Source organism: Sorex araneus, chromosome 5, assembly GCF_027595985.1.
Source record: "Sorex araneus isolate mSorAra2 chromosome 5, mSorAra2.pri, whole genome shotgun sequence".
Lineage (NCBI taxonomy): Eukaryota > Metazoa > Chordata > Mammalia > Eulipotyphla > Soricidae > Sorex > Sorex araneus.
In genome coordinates this window covers 130995994-131016721 of record NC_073306.1, presented here as the reverse complement: position 1 = coordinate 131016721, position 20728 = coordinate 130995994, and the positions used below count along the sequence as shown (strand labels likewise).

General features: G+C 57.5%; 1 protein-coding gene across 1 annotated transcript in view; it reads left to right on the top strand.

The window, feature by feature from the left end:
• SULF2 (sulfatase 2) overlaps positions 1-20728 on the top strand; it is a 79776-nt gene that overhangs the window by 33226 nt on the left and 25822 nt on the right. Inside the window, exon 3 of the mRNA XM_055137517.1 lies at positions 5837-6076. Within this exon, the coding sequence (XP_054993492.1) occupies positions 5837-6076 (240 nt within the window). The remainder of the gene's footprint in view (positions 1-5836; positions 6077-20728) is intronic.

The following is a 20728-nucleotide window of genomic DNA, read 5'->3' as shown; positions in this document are numbered from 1 at the left end:
GAGTGCTTCCCGGGTGCAGGTCCCCCAGCTCCTCGGGGGTCTCCGCTGTGAGCATTCATCCCGGCTGCAGGGCCGAGGCCCGGGGTGGGGTCTCCTGCCTCTGGCTCTCGGGAAGTGGCCGTCAGGATTTGGTCAAGCTCCTGCCCAGCTCGCCCGCTGCTCGTCCGGCCGGGAGGAAGCTGCTCTGACTCCAGAGTCTGGAGGGACCGTGTCGGCTCTTAGCACAGAGAGGGAAACTGAGGCCCCGAGCAGAGGCGATGGAGTAAGGCAGCCCACCCATCACTCTCGGGGCTGGTGACTTCATCCTTTCACCCACACAGCCCACCCACGAGGAGGGTCTGCGGCTGGGAACAGAAGCTTGTAAGTGTGTGTGTGTCTGTGTGTGTGCGTGTGTGCGTGTGTCTGTGTGTCTGTGAGCGTGTGAATGTAAAAATGTGAGTACAAGTGTGTGAGTGAGAGAGTGTGAATGTGTGAGGATGGTGTCGGTGGGCCCCCCCGGGTGCCCCTGTGAAGCGGGGAGGAGAGAGACGGTCACTTTCTCCCCATCTGCCTCTGCCACCCGGGACCCAGAGTTACTCAGCTTTTATCTCGCCTCACAGAAAAGAATTTCAGGCGTAGACGAGCAGTGAAGGAAAACAGATTCTATTTGGAGGCTTTCGAAGGGGAGGAGGAAGAGAGAGTGGGGAGAGAGAGAGTAACATTAGCTCAAGAGAGAGCGCGGGCTTCCCCAAAGGCCGAGAACCAGCCCCCTACACACCCCGCAGCATCAGAGAGGAAAGCACACGTCTCGGGAGGGGAGACGTGGGCATAAGCAGCACCTGGGCTCAGGCAGTCTATGTGCTTCCCTTCATTCAAGGCGGTTTTTACAGGGTTTCTCCAAGCTGCCCCGGCGTGGGGCTTTCTAGCTAGGTAAGAGTCCGTTGCTAGGGTTGTTGCCAAGTGGGTAGAGTTGGGTTCGGTCTTTGAAACTCCTTTTCTTGACCTTTGGTCCCGCTGGCTCTTCTCTCAGGGAATGGGCTCAGCCTTCTCCGGCCTGGGCTAGCTGAGGGCTAATCGGATTAAAGGAAGGCACTGAGGGGTCTCCAGTAATTTCCTTCAGGCGTTTCTGCAGAGCAGGGCCCGGACTCCTCAGGGTCTGTTGCTGGGGAGGGTCTCTTCAGGTCTTGCTTTCTGGGTCCACAAGGTGGGTCAGACTTAGGACTGGTCGCTTTATTACTTCCGGGAATTTCATTGCCCCGATGGGGGCGGGGTGTGGGGGGGGCCTTCCTGCCTTCCTGACCTACCTGCCTCCATCAAGACCGTGTGCATGTGTGGGTGTGAGCGCGTGAGTGCGTGTAAGTGTGCGTGACTGTGTGAGGTCTGGCTGCCATGCACCCCCTGTTCCTGCGAAGGCCGTGTGGGCACTTGTGGCCACACTCCAGGCAGGAGGCTGGGCCCCGTGGGTCAGACTCGCCCCGCCCTGCGCCCACAGAGGAACTTGGAGGATTTACCCTCTTGACCCTCAGCCCGTTTCCAGCTCTGTGTGTGTGTGTGTGTGTGTCTGTGTTTTGCTCGTCACTCCGGGGTCCCAAAGCCCCATGGTGCTGCTCTTACATCCCTTGTTCCCTCCACACTCACCGTGTACTGCAGCGGTGACGGGGTCCGAGACGGGGATCCTCACTTCTTACATCTCCACCCTGAGTAGCGAGACCCAGGGGTCCTGGGTTACTGAGGTTACAGCTGAGGCCATGGGGTGACGGGGGATTGGGGACCCTAGGTACCCCCTGACACACACCTGTCTCCCTCACCCCTGCTCCTGCCGGTGGCAACATGCACGGTGTGGCCGGGTTTCTGCAGGGGCAGCCAGAGGGTCTCACGACACGTCCACAGACGCCCCTCCGTCAGGCGGGGCAGGGGCCGGGGGTGCCGCACGGCCCTGCCTGGGTCTGGGAAAAGGCCTCCCACCCTTTTCCAATCAGAAAACTCTAGACCTAAAGGAAATTTAATATATGGTAGTACTGTATTCATCTTTTCACCCACAGCCATAAAAACCTATATTTTTTCCCCATGGAGGAGGGGGTGCCTTAAGAATGAACCCGCCAAGGGCCCATGAAATTCTCCTGCTTTTCAAAGGGGCCATAATTGGATTCTGTCCGCCCTGAAAGCCAGGTCCAGCCTGCTGCTCAGTATTCACGTACCCTGGCCTTTGCCCACAGGGCTTTGCGAGAACATTCCGGGCTTTGTTATCTCTTCTTCAGATCAAAGGCAGAGGGGGTGGGGAGGAACCTAGTCAGAGAGCTTCCACATCCCCCAGCCCCAGAGGATGGGAGGGGACCCTCTTACTCAAATATCCCAAGAATTCAGAGCAAAGGTCACCTCTTAATTGCCTCTTCCCTGCCTCTCCTCTTCCTCCACTCACACACACAGACCATCAGGTATAGCTTTGCTGACCCGTGACTTTTGCTCATCTTGCCCAGATGTCAAGAAAAGCAGAGGGTGACACGCTCTCGGCCAGCACATCCTGGGCCACGCCTGGCCCCTCATGCATGGGGAGACTGAGTCTAGACCTCCAGAGCGGCATGTGCAAAGGCCCTGGGGCTGGCATCAGCTCACCTGTTCCCAAGAAATGGAGTAGTCAAGGTGCCAGAGCAGAGGACAGCATCCAGCCCTTGGAGTTGCCTAGATTTTGTTTGTTTGGTTGGTTGGTTGGCGGGGTACACCCGGTGGTGCTCAGGGCTTATTCCTGACTCTGCACTCAGCGATCATCAGTAGACTCAGGGCACTAGATGGGATGCGGGGGATCAGATCCAGGTCAGCCATGTACAGGGCAAGTGCTTAACCCCACTCTACCCTTGCACCAGCCACAAGCTACCTAGCCACCTAGATTGTTCTGGAAAGCGTGGCCCAGAAGGCGTCATCTCCATGGTCAAGCGGGGGCTTCCTGCCTGTCCCTGTGGGCCCTAGGAGCTTGCCTTGGAGGGACCCCGTGTGCCCTTGTGCCCGACCCCCTAGGCCTCTGGCGCAGGAAGCATGAGCCCCTGCGCCTGAGGGTGGCAGGAACGGGGGCGTGTTTGGGACCCTGACTTTCTCGGGTGCCTGCTGTGCCCCTCGGTGGTGGCACTCCGCCCCCAGGCTCCCAGCAGCTGGTGGCGCACAGCTCACCCGGTGCGAGGGTCAGGTCTGCTGAGAGCACCCTCTTACTTCGGGGTCCGTCCTCAAGTGCCTCACCGCATGAGCCCCGCCTCCCTCTGGGGGCTGAGAGTAAGTTCAGTCTTTGTGTGTGTGTGTGTGTGTGTGTGTGTGTGTGTGTGTGTGTGTGTGTTCTGGGGGCAGTGAGGCCCACGGCATCCTACCTGTCGGACATGCGCTGTGCCCCCCCACCCCCCGCCACGCTCCATCCCTGGTAGCACTGAAGGTTTTAAGTCACCTTAGGAGCAAACTGTCAGAAGCAAGCAGGTGTGGCACCGGGAGGCACGGGACACAGCATCAGGTGGCGGCCCCAGAATCAGCATCCATCAGTGTGCAGCTGGCGCCTCCTGGCCCGTCAGCACCCCACGAGGTGTCAGGGTGACCTCACCGCTGGCCCAGGTGGTGGAAAGTTTGAATCACAGAAAGAGACGGGCCCGGTTCGGTCTGTATGTCCTCAGGTTGATGCTGGACGAGACCCATTTGGGTTGGCCCGGCCCAGCCTGATGGCAAACGCCTAAGAGTGGCCCCTGTTCATCTCCTCAAGGCCTGCCTCCCGGAGCCCTCCTGCCCGTCGGAGCTGTGTGTGTGCCCTGCGGCCGGGCTGGGCAGGTGGTTAGATCATGTGCTTCCGGGCTGCAGACATGGGCGGATGCAGCCACACACGGGGGCCGCTTGCCTGGAGCAGGTTCCTGTGCCGGGGCAGAGGCTGGGGGCGGTGGAGCTTTCACGCAGCTGCCCGCTCGGACAGCCTCAGCCCGGCCACCACCGAGGCCAGCCCGGGGGCGGATGCACCTGCAGGGAGCTGCACCCAGGAGGACGGAAGGAACGATGGGTCCCAGACCCGGGTTTGAGCCCGTGGCGCTGCTGAGAGCAGATGCCAGCCGGGCACGTTCCCGGCCTGCCAGAGGGCATGTGGTGGGCATCCAGCTGCAGTCTTGTCCGGAGAGAGGCCGAGTTCTCGCTCCCTGTCGCCTGCCCTCCTGGCTCCCGGGGCGGAGGGGGCAGGCTTGCGGGTGCTGCCTCCACTCGGAGGGCTTTCCCGGGGCTGGGAGCTCAGCTCAGGGCTCGGGGCAACCTTACTGTCCCAGTCTCCCCGAGAAAGGAGGCAGGGGCGGAGGGGGTTCAGGACGGGTAGCCCCAGCCTGAGCCCCTGTCTGGGAGAGAATGGGGGTAGGGGGCAGTGAACAGGAAGCACTTCCCTCCTCCTGTGCTGCTCCTGCAGGGATGATGTGCCCCTGGGCCCTCCCATTGGACTAAAGTCACAGCGTGTCACCCCTGAGCTCCCTGTGACGACACGAGGGCAACTGCATGTGTGGGGACGGCCGGGCACTAGCACCCCACCTTGTCCATCTGCCCGCACCCCCGCTCCCGCTCCCTCCTAGCTCCGGCTCGTGATCACAAACCCCCAGCTCCTGCATCTGCACCTGGACGTCTGGGTTCAAGTCCTCACCCCCAGGTGGGCAGCTCAGACAGACAAGATGCTTGAGGCCCCGCACGCAGACCCCCGCTCATAAATGCACTGGGGGGAGGAGTAAGTAAACAGCACCCAGGCCGGCCTATGCTATTGCCAACGGTTCCTGATTCTGTGATTGTTGCTGGCCCACGTCTCTGCCCCCTGTCCAGGGCTAAGGTGGCCCCGTCTCACCTCCTGAGGCCTCGGTGACCAGGGAGAGCAAGTGGAATAAGGCTATAGGGCATGTCGAACACCATAGGGACCCCAAGGTGGGCAGGGGGCAAGCCTGGGGCTCGCGGGGGGGGGGGTGACTGGCACTACAGTCCCTGGCATGGGTTTTGGAGAGGGGGAGTGGAGGGGGCATTGGCTGGCCAAGTGAGTCTGCAGTCTCCGGAGGCCCAGACTGCTGGCCCCGTGCCCCTCGGGACTCCTGCCTCTGGGGTTGAACCATCTCACACCTGGCAGCAACACTTTTCCCACGTCAGGGCGTTTGCCATATTCAGGGGAAGACGGCAGATGGGAGGGGTGAGCCTCGTTCAACCAACTGTAGCCCCGAGGCCAGGGGGTAAAGGACAGCCACGGAGGATGACAGCGTGGCGGGGCGCCGTCCCGGGTGCAGGAGCTCATCCCAGTCGCCTCCTGTGTGCCAGTCCCCAGCCGAGTACCCGTTTGTCCCTGGTGCCACCCCCAGGGGCCTGAGCCTCCGGCTCCTCCCAGCCTTGCTGAGGAACGAGTGTGAGCACGTGTGGACCCGCCTTTCCTGGCGGTCCTCGACGAATTCCGTGTCAGGCTCATCCACCCTGGGGATCTGGGGCTAAGTCATCCCGGAGGGTTCCCTGGGGGTGAGGCGGGGCGGGGACTGCAAGGACCCTGCGTGGGGGGGTTGGGGTTGGAGGGAACTGACCCAGCACTTGAGGGTGGTGTGCACTGAGTGGCATTTCATCACATTTCAGCAATGTTCGGAGAGAAGCTGGCCTGGGGGATGGCTGACCAGTGCTCGGGAACAATCCCTGGGGAAGCTCCAAAGCAAACACACATCATCTCCCCTCTGTTTATGAAGTGGTTGCTGCCCCCCTGTACTCCCCCCCAAAAAAAAAACCAACCCCCGACCCATGCCCCCAGCACGTTGTGCAATTGCCCACAGTGCATTGCGGCCCCCACCTGTCTCCAGACGTCGTCCCCGAGCCGTCCCTCACGTGCACACTCTGCTCGCAGGGTCCATGCAGGTGATGAACAAGACCCGGCGCATCATGGAGCAGGGCGGGGCGCACTTCATCAACGCCTTCGTCACCACGCCCATGTGCTGCCCCTCGCGCTCGTCCATCCTCACCGGCAAGTACGTCCACAACCACAACACCTACACCAACAACGAAAACTGCTCCTCGCCCTCCTGGCAGGCGCAGCACGAGAGCCGCACCTTCGCCGTGTACCTGAACAGCACGGGCTACCGGACAGGTGAGTGGGCGGGGCCACCGGGCGGGGCGGAGCCACAGGGCAGGGTGGGCGGGGCTACCGGGTGGGTGGGCGAGCGGGTGGGGGCGGGGCTACAGGGCAGGTGAGTGGGCGGGGCTTTCAGAAGGCGAGTAGTCGGGGCTGCCCCCCTCCCCCCACCCCCCCCCACCCCACCCCCCCCCCCCCCCGTGGTCCCTGGATGGCAGGAACACCCCAGGGTGACTTTTCATTAAAAAAAGTGTGATTTTGTTTCTATGGGCATATGGAAAATGTGGGTTTATTTGCCTAGAGAGTGCTGGAAAGTAAATTTTTCAGCCGAATCTGAGGGACTTTTTTTAAAAACATGATTTACAAAGTTGTTCATAATGCAGTTGTTTCAGGTATTCAATACTCCAACACCAATCGCACTAGCAGTGTGACCTTCCCTCCCCTAATGTCTCCTGTTTGCCCCAATTTACTTCGTGGGTTTATCAAAAAAATAGATCAGTAAGCATCAATTGGTGATAATTGTTCTATCCACACTGGTGTTACTAAAGTCATCGTCTGAGGGTTTTTCTGAGTCAGTTCGTCTGGTTGGTGCTGGGTGAATCTTCCATAGTATTGCTTCTGATCCTTGAACTTGGTGGGTGGAATTTGAGTATTTAAAAAGTGAGTTCGTGGGAGCCAGAGTGATAGTGCAGCAGGTCGGATGCTTGCCGTGCATGTAGCTGACCCGGGTTGGTCCCCAGAGCCCTGCTAGGAATCATCTCTGGGCAGAGAGCCAGAAGGAAGCCTTGAGTACTGCTGGGTGTGGCACCAAAAAAAAAAAAAAAAGCAGAACGAACCCAAAGAAATGAGTTACACCAGCATTTGCCCTTCCTTTGAACTAAGCCAACCAGGATCATTTAAAGACTGAGCCTGGAGGAAGGTTCCAGAAGATACTGGCGTGGGGAAGGGACAGAAATGGATGTGGAGAAAGGAAGGGAACATATGTGGAGACTGTACCCAGGTTAGAGGCTGACATGACAGTGGACCGCTGCTCTGAACCTGATTCTCTGCAGGCTGGGCCAGCGGGGTCCAGGTCTGTCGGGGCCTGGGCCTGGGTGGGCTCCCCGGGCCCACTGGCCGGCTAGTTCCCACGGCCAAGGCACAGTGACAGCACGGCCTCTTGTGTCTGGCCCTGCTGCCAACCCTCCAAACTCAATTCATTGAATTTGCTTCGATGGGAACAAATAAATGAGCCTCACCTTGGGGAAGAAGCAGGTGCTTGTGAAACCAGATACGGAGACTGGATGTGGCAAGTCTGGAAAATCGCATCTGGGAGACAAGGGGCTTGTTTGGGTCCGAGTGTCACAGGCAGAGGGAGGGCTCCCGGGGCTGCCTCCAGCAGGGCAGCTTCAGGGAGGCTGGCGGGGGGCATGCCAATGAGAGTGTCGCCGGGCGCCAAGGAACTGTGTCCTGTGAGAGCACCAGGAGGACTCGGTGTCTCTACCCAGAGCCTGGTCATTTCTCCACAGGAAGCGTGTCAGAACTCACACGCGTGCTCTCAGGGACCCGGATGGCGCTAGGGGAGTGCAGCAGATGGAACCAGAGCAGGCGCTTTAGCCACAAGATGCAGCGTGGGAAAACATCCTCCGTGGGTTTCCCAGTCTGGAATTTTAGCTGAAATCTGCTAGTTTTAGAGATTTGACACAAAGCCATTTTTTTTTAATTAATTTTTTTTAGTCGCTTTGAGATACACAGTTACAAAGCTGGCCACGATTAGGTCTCAGTCATCAGTGTTCCGACACCCATCCCTCCACTAGTGTACATTTCCTACCACCCGTGACCCCAGTTTCCCTCCCACCACCCCCCCCCCCGGCCTCTATGCAGTGCTATTCACAGTAGCCAGAATCTGGAAACAACCCGAGTGCCTGAGAACAGAGGACTGGTTAAAGAAACTATGGTACATCTACACAATATGCAAGAATACTACACAAGAATACTACACAGCTGTTAGGGAAAATGAAGCACAAAATTTGCCTATAAATGGATGGACATGGAGAGTAGCATGCTGAGTGAAATGAGTCGGAAGGAGAGGCACAGACGTAGAATGACTGTACTCATTTGTGGGACATAAAAAAACCATAGTATGAGCTTATAGCGCTGTTGTCCCGTTGTTCATCGATTTGCTCGAGCGGGCACCAGTAACGTCTCCATGGTGAGACTTGTTATTGTTTTTGGCATATCAAATACACCACGGGGAGCTTGCCAGGCTCTGCCATGCGGGCGAGATAGTCTCCCCAAAACAGTAGAAATACGGCCAGGAGGAGAGGACAGCCAGTAAGATTGGCCTCAAGTGCTGGGGGAGACGGCAGTCGGGATACACAGTGCCATTTCTTTAAAACGAAAAACGTATATTAAATTTTGCACTGAGACTTGAGGATGTACCGGAACTGTGTCCCTGTCCCTTCCCACAACCCCATCCTGCAGAGGGCGACTCAGTGACTATTCATAAAGCAGAAATGAGGCAGTGCAAGGGTTGGAACCAACAGTCACTGACAAAGAAGAACGTCCATCTAGAACATCACAAAGAGGGGCTGGAGCGATAGCACAGCGGGGGAGGGCGTTTGCCTTGCACGCAGCCGACCCAGGTTTGATTCCCAACATCCCATATGGTCCCCTGAGTACCGCCAGGGGTAATTCCTGAGTTCAGAGCCAGGAGTGACCCCTGTGCATTGCTAGGCGTGACCCAAAAAGCAAAAAAAAAAAAAAAGAATAGAACATCACAAAGATGTCTCCGTGAAGAGAAGGGAGAGGGTGGGAGCTTTCAGATGGAACAGATCTCGGTGTGGACGCTGGCTCAATTGTACCAAAACAGAAACGGGAAACTGGAGTATGAAACCGCTCTGGGAGCTCTGCCCCCCTCTGGCTCAGGCCCGGCCCACCCCGTGCTGCTCCCAGCGCCGCACAGTCCTGGCCTGGGCTAAATCACAGTCTCTTTCCTCCTGCACGTACGGAGAATCACCTCCAGTGCCTGCTACCCGTCTGTCGGGGACGTGGCTCCATCAACAAGGTGGCCAAGACCAGCAAGACACGGCAGCGTGTAAGGCGCATTCTCTGCACGTCCTAACCCTGGTCGAATCCCCGGCATCCCACATGTGATCCCCTGAGCACAGCCAGGAATAAGCGCTGAGCCAGAAATAAGCCCTGAGATTTGACCCAAAAACAGCAACAACGAAAAACGATGAAACGATGCATCTGAGGTCCATCTGACCACTTGTAAGATGGAATGCCTGGGACCAGAGCGAGGGGATGGGAGGAAAGGCACACTCTCTTTGCAGACATGGAGTGGGAGCCTGATTCCGTCCCCGCACCCCGTCTGGCCCCCGAGCACCACCAGGGATCACTTCGGAGCACAGAGCCAGGAATAACCCCCTGAGCACTGCCAGGTGTGGTCCATAAAACCCAAAAGGGAAAAAGGAAAGGAGGGCCTGGCCGGCTCCTCCACACTTGTCCTTCATCTTAGACACGGCTGCCCGGCGTTCATTCAGAGAAACTGAGTCTGAGATGCTCTGATCCCCGCCCCCATCATGGCTACACCCGAACTTGGGAGTGCTGTCACCCGCACCTGTGCAGGGCTCGGAGAACGCACAGGGGGACAAACCACAGACCACGGAGAGTCTCGGCTTTGGGGACCGGAGCCATAGTACAGCGGGGAGGGTGTATGCCTTGTACGCAGCGGACCCGCTTTCGATCGCAGCATCCCGTGTGGTCCCCCGAGCACTGCCAGGAGTGAGTCCTAACTCCTGAGCCCGGAGCCAGGAGTAAGCTCTGAGCACAGCTGGGTGTGGCCCCAAAACAAAACCAAAAAACAAAATAAATTTAAAAAGGAATCCTTCATCCTTAGATGGAGAAGGAAATGTAAAGCCGTCAAACGGAGACAACTCCTCGCGGCCCCTCGATGCACAGCCAAGGAGACGCCGAGGCAGAAAACAGCCGTCATGGAAGTGCTGGGGGCGCGATTCCAGTGAAACGGGGGTGTTGGGGCTGCAGAGGGCGCGTGGCAGTCCCCTCTAGGGAGTTCCAAGGAGACGCACCCACCTCCCATCGAGGTTCTGTGTTTCCAAATCGAACAGCTGCTACGAGAGACAGAGACAGAGAGACACAGAGAGAGACTTCTCAGGATTCCCAGCCATCGGGTCTGAATTTACACCACCCAAAAGCTGTTTGCCCAGAAAATCAGTTCCATCCAACCGAGCTTAAGCATGAAGGCCCCCGCGAAGACTGCGATGCAAACAGCCGCATGAAGGATGCTGCTTTGTTCATTTGATTTGGGGAAACTGTCCGCGTTCTCGAGAATGTCCGTCTGAGCAGGGAATGCCATTGGCACCTGACAGTCAAACGCAGGGCCCAAACACCACCTCCTCTCGAGGTCTTGCAGATCCTGGCCCGATGGGCTAAGCGTCACCAGTGTCCTCCCAGGCCTCCTGACCACCGCACGGGAGGACATGAGCAATAAATACATGACAAGCACGGTCTGATTTCACTCTGACAGCTTAGCAGCTCAGATGTAAATTTTGAAATTGAAATGCCGCTTTGAATTTTCTCTTTCACGATTTAAAGTGAAACTTTATAAAGAAACCACTGCGGGATGTGATTACACGGGGTCGCCGGTGCTTGGGAAAAACAGCGAAACTCTCCTGCATTCAGAATCCTTTTTAGGTTGATTTGATTGACAGGCCTCCTATTCTGTGATATCATAACTTTGGGGCCAGGGTCATCTATTCTCGGGCACATGAAAAGCTGAGTCCATGGGCGGGGGGCAGCTCATGGAGGTGAATTGAGGCTTGGCTGCATTGGAGAGACCCACAATCTTCAGTGAAAGAAAACTTGTGAAAACAGTTGTGTTTCACCCTGGGGACGTTAAGTCCTTGTCTCAGGGTTCACTCCGCTGGGGTTGCAAGTTAAGCTTCTGCGTTAATGTTTTTTGTGCATCTTTGAAAAACAGCGCAATTGCGAGATTTTGAAAATAATCTTATTTTTTCTACCATCTGGCCAGGCTGCGTTATCGTTGTGACTGGTCCGTTGATTCTCAAGCAGATGAACTGGTGACGTGTCCCACTAGGGCAGGGATGTCGCTTGTGCAAAACCTGGAAATGATTGCACGATAGGATATTCCCTTTTCCTTCCGTTTTCATCGAGAATCGTGAAAGGGTTGTTTGTGCCTGTGTGTTTGGGGATGGGCTCAGCTCCTCAGGGACCTCTCTACTGCTCTGACACCTGACCCTCGCCCTGTGGCCCTGTGATGTGTTCATTACCTCCCCAGCTTGGTCAGTGGTCGCCCCCCCCCTCACTGAGTTGTTTTATCAAATAATGGGGAGCTGCTGGGTGCTACTTGAGCCTCTGTGTTTTTTTGCTTTGTTTTGTTTTTGCTTTTTGGGTCACACCCGGCGATGCACAGGGGTCACTCCTGGCTCTGCACTCAGGAATTACCGCTTGCGGTGCTCAGGGGACCATATGGGATGCTGGGAATTGAACCCAGGTCAGCCGCATGCAAGGCAAACGCCCTCCCTGCTGTGCTATCGCTCCAGCCCCGAGCCTCTGTGTTTCTGTCTCCATGTATTGAATCTAGTGACTTCTACACAACTTTCCTGTCTATTTTGCTGTGCTCCTGCTGGGCTGGAAGTATTGTGAAATTCAGACGCGTCCAGGAGCTGTGGAACGGGACAATTCAGCAGCTTGGTGTCCCTTTGAGGTTATCTGTGAAGCTGAGTTGCCGATGTGCCAAAGCTGTGGGGTGCGAGTGGGGGGCAGGGGCTCCCAGCAGAAGTTGGGTGGCGGAGAAGCTGCCGCCGTTTATGCCAGGGAGGCCCAGAGCTCTCAGCCTGGAGAGCGACCTTCCTGGGAGTTTCACAGCTTCGCCTCTCTTCGAAGATTCAGATCATGGATTTTTTTTTCCCCCCCGAACTGCAAAGATGCAGCACTGTGTAACAGTCAGGCTCATGGTCTGATGGTGCCTTTTTCTGTCTGTTTGTTTCGGGGGGGGGGCATACCTGCAGGGCTCAGGGCTTGCCCCTGGCTCTGTGCCCAGCGTTCGCCCCTGGTGGTGCCTGGGGGACCATATGGGGTGCCGAGGGTTGGACCGCGGGGAAGGCAGGCACCCTCCCTGCTATACTGTGGCCCAGTAGCGTTGTAACTGTCGTGTCTCGGCAGGAGCCTTCCCCAGAGGGTCCGAGTGTACGCTGTGGCCGGCCCTTCCACTCGCCACGCTTCTCCCTGCCCGACCAGCAGCCTCGCCCCCCAGGATGCCAGAGGGTGTGGATTTTTCTGATGGGACCAGCTGGAGCCCCGTGCCCACCTCTGATCCCTTCACCAGGGAGAGCGGATGAGTGGCGCCCCCCGGCTCACCCCTGCAGCTGCTTCCTGAAGTGGTTGGTGCCACTGGTATGTGCCCTGCTCGCTCCCAGGCTAGAGGACAGCGGGCTGCAGAGGTGTCCCAGATCCCTGCCCCCACGGCGCTGTGGACCAGCCAAGAGTCTTTGTCTGTCCTGGCTGCAGAGTCAGGCGGGGCCAGCCAGAGGGTCCCATCAGAAATGGCCTCAGACCCTCCCTTGGACCAGCCTTCTCCGCCTTGGTCCCACGAGGGCCTGGCACCCCTGAGCCCGTCTGATCTGCCTGCCCACCAGCTGCCCTCGGGTGCAGATGGACAGTGGACACTGAAAGGAGCCATTGGGCTCCCCTAGGGCTCTGGAAAGCCCCTCGTTCCAGGTAGATTCAGAGCCGGCCCTGAGCAGCAACGCTCTCCCCGCACCCAGAGCCACACAGAGGCCCACCGAGGCCCCGATGGCCTGGCCCACACCCCCTCCCTCCTGGGTGGCAGGACACGTGGGGCATCAGCTGCTTACTCAGGAGGCAGAGAGGGGTCTCTGGGCATCTTGGCACCCCTGACGTTCACTGCCAGCATGTGAAAGCAGGTGTGAGAGTGTATGAGTGTGCGCCTGGGGATGTGTGTATGTGTGTGAGCGTATGTGTATGATTGTGTGTGTACATGTGTGAAGGTATGTGTGTATATGTGAGAGCATATGAATGTGAGAGCATGTGTGAGTATACAAGTGTGTGTAGGGGTATGTGTGTGAAAGTGTGTGAGTATATGTATGTGTGAGTTTATATGAGCATGTGTGATTGTATAATGTGATTATATAAGTGTGTGGGAGAATGTGTGTATTGGGAGCATGAGAGTGTGACCTTTTGTGAGTGTACAAGTGTATGCATGTGTGAGTGTGTGCATGTGAGTGAATGTGTGTGCATGTGAGTGTATGAATGTGTGTATGTGTGTGAATGTGTATGTGAGTGTGTGAATGTGTGAACATGTGTGTGACTGTATGTGAGTGTGTGTATGTGAGTGTGTAAATGTGTGTGTGAGTGTTCTGTGTCTTGCTCCCTCTTTCCCGCCCTCTCCCTCATGTCCAGCCCTTCTTGCCCACTGGCCTCCCTGCTGTGCCCCTGCCCCCCCTGGCACCCCCAGGGTCTCTCCCTCGAGTCTCTGCTCCCCCAGCTGTGTGCCATCTGCCCATCTCCCACCACAGGCCACCTCCAGTCCTCAGGAAACCCCTCGACCCCCCCTTTGGAACATTCCAGAACCCACTCTCCCGCCTCTGCCCTCACCTTAGCCAGAGGGTCCCATCAGAAATGACCTCAGACCCCGGCTCTCCTTGCCCAGCTCCCTCCCCTGCCCCCCAGCCCCGCCTTCTGCCCCTCCCTCCCCAGGCTCCCCTGCCCACCCTTCCCTCCCCAGGAGCTTGTCCTACAGGGTGGCTCGCCTGTCCACCCTCTTCCTGCAGGCCGAGGGACCACGGGCACACTGCCCCTCCCCCACTCCTCTGGCCCCGGCTCCCTCCTGTCCCGTCCCCCACCCACCCCCAGCCCCTGCAGCTGCGGCCACACAATGGCGCCTTTTCTGGGTGCCCGCTGCCTCCTCCCTAGTGCCCCGCCCGACCCCGGGCACACACAGCCCCCCTTCCCGCGCCAGCTGCCCCTCGCCCGCCCACCTGCCTGTGGCCTGTGGGGTGACTCCCCACCCCCTCCCCCCTGCCGGCACCCAGGACCAGTTTCCCCGGCACCCGAGCCTGGCACAGGTCCCCACGCAGACAAGGCCACCCATGCCTCCGGGCCAGAGTCGGCCCCCCGGTTTTCACGTAGGTTTGAAAGTTTGAGAGCACTGGCCCCTGAGCCCGAGTGACTCTACCCTCCCTGGAGGGTCCCTCCAAAGCTCGGGGTCTCCTGCAGCCCCACGGCTGCCTCTCTGCACCCCTTCTCTAAGGCACCTCCTAATCCAGCCAAACCTCCCATGCTCTAAAACCATGTTCCCGGTTCAAACTGGAACATCTGTTTGCAGGCTCGAGTCTGCCGTCCCCCAGGGCTCCCCCCTGCGCCCCACCCGACACTGTGACCCAGAGTGACAGAAGGTTCCAGAAGCTGCCCCCATAGGCGAGCATGGGGCAAGGCACCGTCGGGGCCCGAAGCACAGGCTGCCTGGCCCGGGGGGCTCAGCACAGGGCCTTGACGGCATGTGACTGTGGCGTGAGACTCGAAGGAAGAGAGAGAGGTGGGCAGGGCTGCAGGGGTGGGACCGAGGCGGGCAGGTCGAGGGGGCAAACCCCAGCTCCATCCACTGAGCCTCCCGGGAGGTTTCGGGATCCGTGGACAGAGCACTCCCCTGAATATCCTCCAGGAGGCAGACCAGGGTGGGCGACCACTGCCTTTGCGGGTGACTTAACCTCCCTGAAAATTAAGTCGCACTTCAAATGACGCTTCCGGAGCCAGGAGGTAGTGCAGTGGTTAGATGCACGCCCGGCATGGTCACCCAACCCAGATGCAATTCCGAATGCAGGTTTGGTCTCCCAAGCACCACCTGGGTGTGACCCTGCAGGATCACACGGGCGACAAGACCCCAGCGGGGGGCAGGGGGGGTGTCCCTGGCCAAGCCAAGCCCACCAGCACCGCCTCCCAGGCCCTTACTCGAACCCTGGCCTGACTGAGCCTCATCAGGAATAGCACCTGGGCTCCCGAGCACTGCTTGGGGGGAACCCAAAAGTAAATAAATAAAATTCCGTAAACTGCCAAACGGGGCCAGAGAGATGGTACATGGGAAGGCCTGGTACATAGATACAGGGCTGGGCGGATTCGGATTCAATCCCCGGCACCGCGTGTGGTCCTTAGAGCCCTCTAGGAGGGACCCCTAAGCACAGCTGGGGGTGGCACCCGAACCAAAAGCTGAAATTTAAAAATAAATAAAAGACCAAATGGGCACACACAGCCACTTCCTTTCCCAGAGGCGGATTTCACACTCAGTTCTCGAGGGAGCATTAGCGCCCCCTAGAGGCTGCAGTGTGCAGCGGCTTCTCCCCGTTGCTAGAGGCCCAGGGACCAGGGGACCTCCTGCCCCCAGATGGTCTGACCTCCCACATTCCCTACCAGCCCATAAAGGGTGTGGATTCTTTCCTGTTTATTGCTCTGAGCCCTGGCCCTCAGTCCATTTTATCCATAAACCCAAGTTTTCTGCTGTTTTCCCCTCCCTCAAGTGCTCCGGGATAAGCCAAGGAATGTAAAACTTTTTCCGGGGTTCACTGCTGCTTGCTGGGGCTCCCTGACAACACACCATGCACTTGAATCGCCGGGGCCCAGGGCCCGCCCTGGCACAGCCCCTCGGCCCGATGCCTTCCAGGTGCTGGCTCTGCCTCGTGGCCTGTCTCCGTGATGGATGTGCGGGGGAGAGAGCTCATATTAAAATCTTTCTTTATTATAAATTGCCTTCCCTTTCCCTTCCTTGTACATGGCAGTTAACGCGGAATATTGATTTTTGGGAAATGACGTGCAGGTAGCTTTTGTTACCTATAAATTTCCTCTTCGGGGGAACAAGGGAGCATTAGACAGTATTTGTCCTGGAAACAGGATGCCTGACTCGCGGCACGGAGAACCGGCCTGTGAAGGGACCGGCTCGAGGTCCCGATTCTGCCAGGTGATAATTAAATATCCATTGACTGGCCGCCCCTCCTGGCTTCCTCCTGAGGGTCTGCTCTGAGGCCTGCATCCCCCCCATCCTTCTGGACAGGACCACCCCTGGAAAGTGCGTGGGAGGGTGCAGACGCACTTCCCCACGCTGGGCCAGGGAGGATGCCAGTGGCCCTAGCAGGGTGCCAGCCTGCCTGTCTGGGTCAGGTCCCAGGAAAGGGGCACTGGCCCCCGTGGGCAGCTGCTGCGTGGCCCTCCTGGAGGAGTTAGAGGCTGGGCCAGCATTTAATTAGTCCCAGGGGCTCACCCTCCCTGTGTCCACTCAGTGGGGGAGGAGGAGCCTGAGCAGGGGCAACAACACGGGGGCACCACCTTCCAGACACTCAGGCAGACTCAGGAGGGGGGGTGGGCAGGGCTGGTAAGCAGCTGCCCTCTGCTCTGGCCGTTTGATCTTACTTGCTCCCCGCGCCCCCCACCCCCGCCACACACACACCAGCCAGTAACCAGAGAAGGTTTTGAAAAATGAAAATCTAATGGTGTCCTTCTTTGCTTCAAACCCCCCTAGACACACACACACACACACACACACACACACACACACACACACACACACACACACACACACACACACACACACACACACACACACACACACACACACACACACACACACACACACACACACACACACACACACACACACACACACACACACACACACACACACACACACACACACACACACACACACACACACACACACACACACACACACACACACACACACACACCCCCCCCCCCCAGCTTTGGCTCTGGAATAAATTAGGCCGGAGGCCTGCCAGAGCCACACTGGACAGCTCAGGGATTGCCCACACCTCCTGCTCTCTGCTTTGATTTTGGCCAGGCAGGGGCGACTCCCAGCAGTGCCCCCGGGCCCAGGAGGTGGTGCCAGGGATCAGACTTGCACTCTGACCCCTTAAGCCATCTCCCCTGCTCCCCCCAACCCCCAATGGCCAACCTTTTAAATTTTTTCATTTTTGATTTTAGGGCTGGAGCGATAGTGCAGCGGGCAGGGCATTCGCCTTGCACGCAGCCAACATGGGTTTGATTCTTCCGTCCCTCTCAGAGAGCCCGGCAAGCTACCCAGAGTATCCCCCCACACGGCAGAGCCTGGCAAGCTCCCTGTGGCGTATTCAGTATGCCAAAAACAGTAACAAGTCTCACAATGCAGACGTTACTGGTGCCCGCTCGAGCAAATTGATGAGCAACGGGATGACAGTGACAGTGAGGGCCACACCCAGACATGCTCAGGGGCTATTCCTGGCTCAGGAGTAACCCCTACCAGTGCTCGGGAGACCATATGAGGTGCCAGGGATCGAACCCGGGTCCCTGGTGTCTTTCTTGCCCCACTTCTGCTTCCTAACAGCACTAAGACCTCCCGCCCTCCCTGCTGTCTAAATAAATCCAGAGCACGCCGGCCCCAGAGCCTTTGCTCTTGCAAACATCTCCCAGAGCGTCACTCACTGGCAGTTGCGTCTCGTCACCAGCTGGTCCAGCCCCTCAAGTTCCTAAACCTCTGCCCGCCTCCAGGCCCTGTTTGACGGCCTCAGGGGTTTAGCAGCCCCTGTAGGCCATCTCAGGTGCTTCGAACAATTTTTAAAGAATTTAAGGTCTACAAAGTCTATCCTCTGGCTCTTTTAGAATTCCTGGGTGGGTCAATAATAGGGGAAAAAATGCCTCCAAACTTTCTGACTACTTGAGGATTCAGCATTGAATTTCTGATGCTTCCTAAGACATAGTTGAAAGTAGTTTAAAATATTTTGAGTGAAGGGGCTGCAGTGATAGCACAGCAGGTAGGGCGTTTGCCTTGCACGTGGCCGACCCGGGTTCGAATCCCAGCATCCCGGGATTCGAATCCCAGTATTCCATATGGTCCCCTGAGCACCACCAGGAGTAATTCCTGAGTGCAGAACCAGGAGTAACCCCTGTGCATCGCTGGGTGTGACCCAAAAAGCAAAAAACAAACAAACAAAAAATATTTTGAGTGAAGTTTTTAAAGAGAAATCCATAGTATTAAATGCTTCTGCCTTTTTTGTTTGCTTTTTTTGGGGGGAGGCTTTTTGCCTCACACCCAGCAATGCTCGGGGGTCATTGCTGCTCTAACCCAGAAATTATTCCTGGCAGTGTTCGGGGAACCATGTACGATGCCAGGAACCCGGGTCGGCGGCGTGCAAGGCAGATGCCCTTTTTTTTCTTCTTTTAAGGGGACATTTTCAAATCAATGCATTTCCACCAAGAATCTGGAAAAGGAAGAGTCCCATAAGCCCCACTGATGAAGGAGGATGAAAGAGGACATCTAAGGGCAGGGATCAGCAGCGTGGGGCGGGAATCAATGAAAACAAATAATCTTTTGGAAGGTCAATAAAATCGAACCATTTCTCGGCGCAGGGCTGCCTGGCAGGCTGGAGGCAGTCTTCCCAGCTCTGCCCCCACAGGGGACCCCCCCCCAGGAGCCCCCCAAAGTGTGTTATCCAATGCCCTGGTGACCCCAGCAAGCACCTAACCAGGTTCTGTTGTCCCCCAGCTCTGTGTCAGCCCGTTACTCCCCACCATTCGTGAGTTTTAGCTCCGGCCCTGCCCTTCCGAGAGACTCCCACCCCCCCACCCCCCTTCTCGGCTTGAGCATTGCTTGGAACCTTCTGGATCCGCCTTCAGCTGAAGGCCTCGTGGGGGAGGTTGGGCTGGCGCTTTCTCCAGCCTTCTGCCCCCGGTGCCGAGAAACCTGCTGGATTCCTGCACCCAAGGCGGGGTCTCCCTCTACCGTCTCGGGGCCCTTTTTCTTGCCGCCTCCCCGATTCTCTCTCTGACTTGGCCCTCTTCCTTTGGATCTTGGGGTGTATCTGTTTGGGTTTCCTTCCTGGGCCTGGATGTCTCCTCTCTCAGCTTAGGGGAACTGGGAGGATTGATTTATTCGAAGAACAGGCCCTCTCTGCCCTCCCTCTCTCCCCTCCCTCTTCTCCCCCGGACCCCCGCGCTTCTGGAAGCTTCTGTGTGATAAGAATGCCGTTTCTCGGGATGCTCTCTGCAGAACATCATGGATTTTTATTCTTTATTTTTGGAGGGGTAAGGGTCTTTGGATGGTGTCGATCTCTTTACCTGCAAGCCCACCCCTTTGGTGAGTCCAGCTGCTGCATTTGCTCATTGAGGGACTATGAGGTTTTGTTCTGGGTTTGTTTTGCGCCTTGGACTGTCACATCCGCTCCACTTGGCCACAGCCCCGCCTCGGCCGCTCTGCTCTTGAGCTGTCGTTTCTGTCTGGACTTATCCAGCCTTTCTCTGCTTTGAGGCCCCTGTCGTGAGCCCCGGGACTGTTGTCGCTGGGGAATTTGACTTGCCCCGTGGAGTTGGGATTTCTCCACATCAGAGTCTCTGTCTCCCTCTCTGGCGTCCCACACGGGCCTGGGCAGGGCCGGGAGAGGCCTGGGCAGGGCCGGGAGAGGCCTGGGGATGGGCAGCCTGTCACCATGGCTTCATGCCAGGAGGCCTGGACAGTGACAGGAGCTTCTGGTCACGAGTGCCCAGCACCAGCTATAGCACCAAGGTGGACCGTGCCCGGGGGTGCCCTGGGGGTCCGTCTCAGCGCCTGCTCTGTGCGTTTCAGCAGCCTCAAGCGACAGCCCGCGCTTCAATGTCACCGGGGCCCAGAATAGTGTCACCGGGGCCCAGAAGAGTGTCACCAGGGCCCAGCAGCCTCAAGGCTGCCCTGATGGTGCAGATCCAGGTGACGCCTGAAGAACTGGCATCAGGGTGGGGGATTAAGTGGTGATTCCTGAGTAACAGGAATCACTGAGCAACTGGAATAGCAGAGCCAGGAGTAACCCCTGAGTATCACGGGTGTGACCAGAAAAGAAAAGGGAGGGAGGGGAGGGGGGAGGGAGGGAGGGAAGGAAGGAAGGAAGGAAGGAAGGAAGGAAGGAAGGAAGGAAGGAAGGAAGGAAGGAAGGAAGGAAGGAAGGAAGGAAGGAAGGAAGGAAGGAAGGAAGGAAGGAAGGAAGGAAGGAAGGAAGGAAGGAAGGAAGGAAGGAAGGAAGGAAGGAAGGAAGGAAGGAAGGAGAGAAGGGAAGGAGAGATTGTCCTGCAGTAGGGTTTGTCCTGGCACCTTTCCATACCTGTGTCCCTGGCTGTGCCTGACTGTGCACTGGGGTGTCAGGGGAGTTTCTGTGTCCAGTCTTCAGGTGCACGTTCTCTGCCATTACCAGAGGAGGGTCACACTTTTGGTTTTGTCTTTTGTCCTGTTCTCCCTTTTGCCTTAGCCCCATTTCCAGCTCATTTCTCGACTCTCGTTCGAAGCTATATCCCCACCCCTGGCGCCCCCCACCTGGCATTCATACCTGGCAGCTGTTGAGAATCCACTAAGGATGTGAGTGGATGGAGGCGTTTGGGCCATAGGCTCGAAGCAAGCAGCAAATGAGAACAAAATGGAATTGGGTTGACTGTCTCGGTCTCCCTGCCTGAAGAAATCAAACTGAAATGAGTTTAGGCAGATTTGCGGTGCTCGGAGCTTCAGAGCTTCATTCTGCCGCCTTGGATCCCCCCACCCCCCGATCTGGGCTGACTTTATAAGGAGGCTCGCCCTCTGTGATGGCCAGGGGCTCTGCACTGGCCCCTCACCTTGGGGCAAGT